This window comes from Elaeis guineensis, chromosome 13 (assembly GCF_000442705.2).
Source record: "Elaeis guineensis isolate ETL-2024a chromosome 13, EG11, whole genome shotgun sequence".
Lineage (NCBI taxonomy): Eukaryota > Viridiplantae > Streptophyta > Magnoliopsida > Arecales > Arecaceae > Elaeis > Elaeis guineensis.
This window is the reverse complement of record NC_026005.2, coordinates 9,250,450-9,260,054: the sequence shown is the minus strand read 5'-3', so window position 1 is coordinate 9,260,054 and position 9,605 is coordinate 9,250,450. Positions and strand designations below refer to the sequence as shown.

Sequence of the window (9,605 nt, the reverse complement as noted above, 5' to 3'; positions counted from 1 at the left end):
CATATGGTGCATGCTATATAGGATATAATTTTTTCTATTAAAATTATGGTGACAATGAATTCAGATTATCAATAACCAACACCTCCACCTCCGAACATTACAAAACTACTCAATTAGTATCTTGCGGCGAATCTAAAATTTTGAAGCAATAGGCAAATCTTGTGTTAAGAAAAGACAAAAAAAAAAAAGGAAAAAAAAAATCCCAGTGCCCTTTCTTGACGCATCCCTCTCTTGTTTTAGGTTTTGGGGGGAATATCAAGTGCTTGTAGAAAGACCATTGCCCGAAAATGACCCACCCAAATAGAAGGAGCATGTTTAAGGATCCTCTCCTATCCTTCTGCCAAAGTTACGGTGACAACGAATTCAGATTATCAATAACCAACACCTACGGACATTACGAAACTACTCAATTAATATTGTGATGACTCTAAAATTTTGAAGCAATAGGCAAATCTTGTGTTATGAAAAGACAAAAAAAAGAAAGAAAAAAAAAAAAATCCCAGTGCCCTATCTTGACACATCTCCCTCTTGTTTTAGGTTTTGGGGGAAATATCAAATGCTTGTTGATAGACCATTGCCCAAAAATGACCTGGATAGAAGGAGCATGTTTAAGGAATCCCTGCTGTCCTTGTTCTAAAATAAAAGAAACATGTTTAAATGTATTCCATATAACTGCATAATTTTGATCTTAACACTGCTGTGGATCCAACCTTAAACCAACACTTTGCCAGACCCAAGGTTAAACTTGAATGTTACTTTATTGGTGTCACATTGCCTTTAATTACTTATGGTCAAATGCGATCACCTAAAATTGTCCAGTTTGATATGGTTAATTCAATAGCAGATGTGGACAAAACAAAAAATAACAGTTTGATATGTTAAAAATTTGGGGAAAGAAAAAGGTGACATATAGTTTGTTAGAGACATTACATTAGAAGTTCAGCAGTGTGACTCATTGTGATGGAGTCTTTCTTTGCTCATGCAAGTATCACAGAAGTTTGTTATGCATGGAAAAACAATTGATCTCTTACTTTTCATGGTTTGATGGAATAGCTACACCAAAAAAAAAAAAAAAATGAAGATTTGAATGGATTGGATCTCGCTGCTTTTTCTCCAAGACAACAATTGCAAACTTCTTGTAGGAAGCATATTGAGATCATATGGGTGAGTGACACTAGTTTCTTTATCTAGTATTTTCTTTTGAGTATGGGTGCCTCTGTTGTTGTCTAGAAAACATAATATTGCCACTTCTAAAGTTAAAAATGCAGCTTCCTAAAAATTTTTAAATGTTAGATAATATCTTGAGAATTGCTTTTAGTAGAAGATTAGTCAAAATAGAGTGCTTAGAAGAAACTCAAAATGTTAATTTGTAACCTTTTCTTTGATATGATTGTTCATTATCTTTCAGATATGGAGAGTCCACTCACAAAAAAACTGTCTGGTAATATTTTATTTTTGGTACAATATTTCCATAATGTATCACTCCAAATTATCGGATATACCAAAAGTATTTTTAAAATTTGCATAAATATAATTTTTTAAAAATGGCTTTTTGAAAAGCAAATGTAACACTGATTTTAGGTGATGGATTCAGTTAGGTTTCTTGTCAATAAAATATATAAATAATATATATATATATATATATATATATATATATATATATATATAAATATATATATATATATTATAGACAAAAAGAGCATCAATCAAAAATCATTGCAATAATTGTAGCCAAAAGAAATGGAATTATATTAATCATAACTGTTCCCAATTGTGGTATGGACTTTGGCTCGATTAAATCTGATCTTATTCATAATTGAAGACCCATAAGTTAGGTCATATTCAAAAATTGGATATGATCTAAATTTTAGATCAAGTTTGGATTTTTTTTTTTTTTTTTAACTCAACTAAACATGACCAATCTATATATAATCTGAGTCTAATTAAGGTCAACAAAATGGACCCAACCCCACTTGAATCGATCTGATCTAACGCAAAAATCCTGACCATGTGAACCTTCTTCTCCTTCACTCTAAATATCTTTTTCAATTTTTTGAATAAACTCTTATTTAAACTAATTTTTTTTCTTTTATTTTACAGCTGCATCTCTTCTCTCATCCATTTTCACTTAACTACTCTTAAATACTCATATTTCATTATTTGCTTGAATATATTCTTCTTTATCATGCCCTCAAATATATATACATCTATGCATATTATAAAAGTTATAGTTTATAAATTTATTGAAATTCATATATTTTTATTTAAAATTTTAATTTTTTTAATCTATTTTTCAAGTATTATATTTTAATTATGAAAGAATAATAAAATATCTGACTCAAATTATAAACTTGACCTATCTTGACTTGATCATGTCTCCAACCCGAATCTCTCGGGTTGGGTCCAGATCATACCTGGCCTCGACTCCACCTAATCTGACTCGGCCGACTAATACCCTGGGCCCATATTCATGATGGGAAATCAAGTTAGGTCGGGTTAGTGTCAAGCATGTTCGGTCCGACCCGATCCGTTTGCAGCCTTGGTCTGGCCAACTTTATTAGTTAAATAGGCTCGTCTCCTTGACGCGTTGCTTGTTCGGTAGGCACGGGGTGAACCGATTCCTTGGAAGACTGAGAGGCGAGTTTGGAAGTCCTCTTCGATGGTAGCTGCCCTCGAGTTCCCAATGCGATGAAATCTTCTCCATTTGCTCCTATGGATCATCGCCACTTTTCCTTCTAATGGTAACCTTTTGGTCCTCAATCTTCCGATCGTTTGTTTTATAAGAGAACGAGACAAATTATAAAACCCTATCTTGATCCTTTTTAATCCATTGTTTTTTATCCGAATCATTACCCTCTTGGATTAATTTTTTATCTTTTTAATTTTTCATTAGATTTTTGCGAGCTCAAATGGGAAGTTTTTAGCCAGTCCGATCTGGAGGGCGCGAGCTGTTTTTGTCATTTGTTGTTCATATTATTAAAAGCATTAATTTTTCTCTCTTTTCTGGTGCATCGTGGATTTAATTCTTTGTTGGTTGAGTTGGAATAAGAATTCTGCGAATTATGAGATCTTTATTGTTCTAATTGTTTGGTTCTTCATCAAGAAAAAGGACGTTGGGGCTTTTGAGATGTTTTTTTTATCAAAAAAGTTTTTAATGTTTAAGTGTGATTGGCTTGCAACATGAGTGTTACTGTTTTTCTATTTATTATTATTATTATTATTATTATTATTATTATTTAATTTCAGGCGGTGATGGTAATTGGAAAGTTGTGAGCCTTGATCTTGTTCAGTGAAGAAGAATGGTGTTAGTTTTAGCGTTAGGTGATCTTCACATCCCTCACAGGGCACCTGACCTGCCGGCAAAGTTTAAGTCCATGCTTGTCCCAGGGAAAATCCAGCACATTATATGCACTGGAAATTTATGTATTAAGGTACTTCCCCTCCATATCTTTTATTTTTCTTTTGATGTTTTTGAGCCTTAGTAAGGACATGGCTTTCTTTCTGATTTCTTTTATGTGTCTTTGTGGCTGTATCTAGCATATTCAGTATATTGTTTGTAAAGTTATGATTTGCAACCAAAGGATTAGGAAAATTGGTCTTTGTTGTGTGCTTAACTCTTTTTTTTTTCCTTGTTGTTGTTGTTTTTTTGAGATTACGAGGGGCTAATCCCCACTTTCTACCCTATCCCCACCTCAACATTTGAGGGTGACTCCAAAAATCAAACCTCTGCCCCTTGCCACTTGGGTAAGGGTTGATACCATCTGAGCAAGCTCTTTCGGTGATGTTGCGTTCTTTTCTTCATTTGAGCAGAAATGGTTGCTTCTTCTTTCAGACATGGATTTTGTTGCTGAGTGTAGGGTTTGGACAAAAAAGTTCGATGGAAAAAATGATATTGTCCTTAAGTATTCATGACACTGTAAAACATCAAGCTTTTATGTTATGTCACCTAGACCCTTCAATTTAGCCTAAAGTATTTGGACGTAGCACTTCTGCATGGATGTTGGTACTACACTTAGAAGGTAATCTACTTTTTCTCCCAGAAAATCTGTGTATAATGGTTTTGGGTCATTCATGACCTGGTAATTTCCTTCCATTGCTTTAGTTGGTCATGACTTTCCTTATCTTATATTCACATGGTATTCTACTGATAACAGAGATTCTGATTGAGTATTGTAGCTGCAACTTCCTTTGACAGACATTTTTCATCCATGAAAGTTGCATGCAGTTGGTAGTCCTCCTATTCTGTAGTTTTCATGGATGAAAGTTGGTTGTCAGATCTTTTTTTTTTTCTCATCAATATAGTGGGGATCTTTCAGACAAGCTTATAACATATTTGGCAATACTTGAATATATCATTTTATGATTATAGAAGTAAAAAAGATAGCTCTCAGGAAAGGTTGTGTTTGGTAAGGTTCAAAGAAGAGTGCTCACATAGGCAAAAGTCATAGGCTGCTTTTAGGAGAAGCTAGAAAACTAGCTTTTGCCTTATTCTTATATGAAAAAATATTTTATTTCCATGATGATAATTAGTTTGCTTCCCTTAAGAATAGACATATTGGATTTGCACATGAATTGGCCAACATTCAAACGTTGACGGTCATTTTGAAGCCCTTAATTAAAATAGATATTTCAATGATGTTGGATTTAAGCCTGATAGAATAGAAGCCATCAGTTCTTGGTTTTTTTCCAAGGCAAGCTTTTTCATTCTTGATATATCATTATGTATGACGGGATGCCATTTTGTTATAGTACTTTAACTGTATTTTATGTTCAATTATGCTGATAGTCAACAAGCTGTTTGAAGCAACTCCATTATTATATTCTAAAGAATTATTATACAATAATATTATTTTTGATTCATAATGTTGGAGCCTGACAGAAGTTTTATTTGGGTACTTGTAGTTTTTGCTTTTTATTCCTATCAATAATCAACTTATACGACTAAATTATTTTCTATTTCTTTAGGAAGTTCATGATTACTTGAAGAGCCTATGTCCTGACCTGCATGTTACTCGTGGTGAATATGATGAGGATTCCCGTTATCCAGAGACCAAGACTCTTACCATTGGCCAATTCAAGCTTGGACTATGCCATGGCCATCAGGTTGGCTTTCCCTCTGTGTCTGTTTTTATCTTTTCAACGTGTTTTGTTTTGTGGATGTCACAATAATTGTATCTTCATGCATCTACTGGCTAAACTTTTTGCTATTACAGCATCACCTCATAAAAATATGGGATCTATGCAAAAGATCAACTGTCAGCTCCACCATGTTTACAAATTTAGGTGGTGGAGTTGTTTTCACCCCGCTAGATGATTGTATTCTAGGTAAAAATCAAGGGGTCTAATAATTTTATATCGACACATTTACAGACATATCTAAACCATGATTTTCAAAGTCCTGGTCAGTACCAAACCATATCAGGCGACCCAGATTGGGCCAGTAATTGACTGAGTTCTGGGACATATATGGGACCCCGATTCCATGAGAACTGGTTGGGCCCAATTGGTATTGCTTGGTAACAATCAATGCAAACAGGATAGGGACCAGGACCATCTGGTTCCAGTTGATACAGCCTGGATGTGGTTTAAAGGCCCTAACCGGCTTTTTTTTTTCTTTATCACATTCTAACCCAGGGAGGAAAGAAGGAATAAAGAGTGGAAGAAGAGGAAGGGCTTATACCGGCCTCCTCCAACTCTAAATCTTTTATGGATATAAAGAGTCTCCTCTCCCGCCTTTTTATCAGTTTTCCACTAAAAGTGGCTGAAAATCAAAAAAGTAAGGGAAAACAATGCTGAATATGTGATCAATATCAGCATTTCAAACCCATTTTGACTTAGAACCTCACCTAACATAAATAAATATAAAATATCCTAACCAACAATAAACAAGCATCACAACAAATAGAACAAAAAATCTAAGAAGTGGGGGTCCTGGTAGGTAATGAGGTGCCGACAAGTCCCAAGTGTTGGTACAGGGGCATCATGGTATTGTATTAACACAGTGCCCAACTGAATTTGTCACTGAGACTGAGAATTTTGTAACCTTAATCCACACAGACAAAGGAAAATTGATCTGCCTTATTTACTTTGTTCGTTGAAATTAATATCTTGCATTCCTTGAGAATAAGTCCAAGCTTCCTCAGAATATAGTTACTAATTGCAATTCCATTGTGTCACTGAGAGCTAGTTCACAACAAGCAGCAGTTATTTGTGTCAGCACACCCTTCAATTCAGGTTTCCAACAACTCCAGGGATTAAGGTTATACTAATAAATTAGAAGCATGCTAGAATTGAAATTCCCAAAAAATATAAATAACACCCTCACTAATTAGTAGAAGCATTAGTGTATACTTGAGCAGGTAAGCTCCTCTTGGTCCATGAATCCCATTTGTCTAACCACAGTTTAGCCTCTTCCTAAGGTTGTCTATGGCCTTTTTTTATCCTTTGATCTTTAACTTGACTATCTATAGTGAATAATCACTTCTTTTTGCATATCTACAGTGAATAAAAGCATTGCTGATATGCTGGCATCGAGTATATCAGCTATGTCATTAGTAAGTACAAAGCTTGTAAAATAGCCAACCTAACTCTCCACACTTAAAATGGATTCTTTAGTTTTGATCAGATAACTCTTGCCCAGAATTACACAAGCAAGTATATCTTTCACGGTATTTGAAGGTTTTTTTAGCATAAAGGGAGGAAAAACCTAACAAGTAAAATTACTCAAGTCCAAATAGTTGAACAAACACCTCCAAGTCTTCAAACCAGAACCTCAATTTTGAACCTGGAACCTCCTCCATTTGGAGGAGGGTTGCAACTAGGAAGCTTTTACCAAGCTTACCTTTCCTTCCTAATCAATGACCACATTTAAGAATTCTACCTTTCTAGGTTTGGAAGAGGATAGAAGATGCTTATTTTGTCAAGAGCAAGACTCCATTTATATGGCAAGACATGCCTGAGAGGAAACATGAAGAGGAGAAAAGAGCTGGGCATCAAGCTAGAATATTATATTCATTTTTATCCATGCAAAGAAGTTAAAGGTGTGGGAGTTTATTTTTGCAGCATCATTTGTCAAGGATTATTTATTAAGCCATCAGAAGTTGGCAAAATGTGAGGATGCATGTTTTAGACTCACTCAAACATCTTTGGTGATCTGTGGTTGAAAGTCCCAAACTCGGAAGAACGAGAGGATCTATTCAGTGTGGATCAAATCGGAATTATTTGTCCATTTTCTTTTCTGGACTCATCAATTTTGGGCTCAGTAAGCATTGATGTTTGAAAAATTGAAAGCAATGTTAATATTGTCCTAGGAAAGAATCATTATTTTCATAATGCAATCTAGAGATGGCACTTCAGCCTTTTGATTTTATCATATACAAAGTGATAAATGAAGAAGAAACAAATCAAATCTTATCATGGTACGGCTTGGTTGCTTTATTCATTATTATTGGTGGACACATACTAATTGATCCCTGTGGATGACATCATTTGGTTTTGTGGGTATGTCTGTTTGATGGAGTGAAGGATATGGAAAATGTGATCCCCTAGTTTTTTCAGAAGATCTGGAGTAGCAGCTCAGCAAAGAAAATAGCCTACCATTTGAAATGCTTATTTATAGGACAGTCTCAATGCTAGATTGGTAGTTAGAAAGTTGGGAGATGCTAACAAAATAGATTTGCTTGTATTTAGTAAACCTACATAGGCTTTCAAGTAACATGGACGAGTAGGTTATTATGAAACACTGACGTACCTAACCTTGGTACATGAATCTTGTGATTCTTTCTTCATGGCAAATGCAGGGAATGATATAAGATAAACTTTTGTTTATCAGTTTACAAAGCCTTTTATCTGTTTATAGTTAGATGAATATCTAACATCATGCTACATTAGAGTTGATAAGCCTTGTTGACATTAATTCTGCAAGGACAGGTATTTCCTAAATGATGTTTGATATGAAAATTTATTGCTAGCGATGTACTTCATATATTTTATTTTATCTGTCCAAATACCCCTCTTTAGCTATTTATTTCCTAGACTTATTTCAAGCATGCATTCTCATGTGAGTACTTCTCTCACTTGATAAAATAAATGCAGATCATCCCATGGGGTGACCTGGATTCCTTAGCCATGCTTCAGAGGCAGTTGGATGTTGACATCCTTGTGACAGGCCACACTCATCAGTTCAAGGCCTACAAGCATGAGGGTGGTGTCGTCATAAATCCTGGCTCTGCAACGGGTGCCTATAGCAGCATCACCTATGATGTCAACCCAAGCTTCGTGCTCATGGACATTGATGGCCTCCGTGTTGTGGTATACGTCTATGAGCTAATTGATGGAGAGGTCAAGGTCGACAAGATCGACTTTAAGAAGACTGCAACAGCCAATGCCTCTCACTAAAACTCCACCAGCTGTTATCACCATGTCATTCAACTGAACGTGTGGAGCATACATTTGGAATTCTATTTTCTTATTAGACTTGAGTGTGGCTTATGATGATTCTGAAGAGTGGTTTCTTTGCAACTGAGAAACAGGACTAGATCTATAGATTGTTAATACCAGAGGAATTTTTTTGTGGGTGATTACTTTAGTCCTTGAAAAGTTTTATGACCTTTTCAGATCGATGGTTTTTAGTGAGTTTGGTAAATTTATTTATTCCAATCTCCCAAAAAACCAAGTAGCCCAGGTATACAAGCCAAGGGAGTTATCAGAACATGCCACAGGTGGATTCCACTACTGATAGTTTCTATGGTGATATCTTGAATGAGAGATCAGGTTGAAGTAATATCCTTATTAGGAGCTAAGAAGGCTACATACTTGGTTGTGATTGAGGCATTCATTGTGCCTGGAAACTATGGTGGGACAGATGAAGGGCTCGAGGTATGGGTTTTGAGGCATCCGTGATTCGATGGGATGGTCATGTTGCTTCGAGTAAATTGCAGTAAACCTTCTTTTAAATGATTATAATGATTCGACATAGCTAATTCTTATAAATCTGATACTCTGATACATGTTGCTTCATGTTGGTGTCCTGTGCACCGTCTTCTGCATGAGCGTTGTATAAAATCCAGAGGGGAATGAGATGCCTGAAACAAAATTCTGTCCTTTCATGTGTACCATATAATCATTCAACAAATATGATGGTAATTAACTAGTATACATCCGCCAGGTTGAGTTGGTTTTAGGTCAAGCCTATTTCCATTACGACCCTCCAATGTCAATAGTTGCACCTTAGACAATATATTGGATTAACTGATTGGGTATTTGCAGCTTCATATACCAATGCATTTTGCTATAATGTCAGTTTCCCGAAGTTTTCCTTTGTTTTCTAATTGGATATTCCAAGAATATCTTGAATTTCGATTTTATCATCAAGATTCTTTCACATGAGAATTTCCCGCCCACATTCTATGCTTGCCTTTCATTCATCAGAATTATTGTATTAGCTGTCCCCACTTTGCCACTTGAATGGTTCTAGTGTCCCAGCATTTAAAGAACTGTGTATCATCAAGAGTGTGATGGTCCCCCCAGCCCTTTCTTGTTCCCTACTCCAAATATCCCCCTATACAACAATTGCCTTGATATAGATAACATTTTCTTTTTGGACA

General features: G+C 35.4%; 1 protein-coding gene across 1 annotated transcript; it reads left to right on the top strand.

The window, feature by feature from the left end:
• The first annotated feature begins 2,589 nt into the window (after window positions 1-2,589).
• LOC105056541 (vacuolar protein sorting-associated protein 29) lies at window positions 2,590-8,615 on the top strand. The gene is made up of 4 exons (XM_010938761.2): window positions 2,590-2,741; window positions 3,247-3,431; window positions 4,966-5,103; window positions 8,095-8,615. Exons 2-4 carry the CDS (start codon window positions 3,300-3,302, stop codon window positions 8,395-8,397), a joined length of 573 nt encoding a protein of 190 aa, XP_010937063.1. The 5' UTR covers window positions 2,590-2,741; window positions 3,247-3,299; the 3' UTR covers window positions 8,398-8,615.
• The last annotated feature ends 990 nt before the right edge of the window (window positions 8,616-9,605 follow it).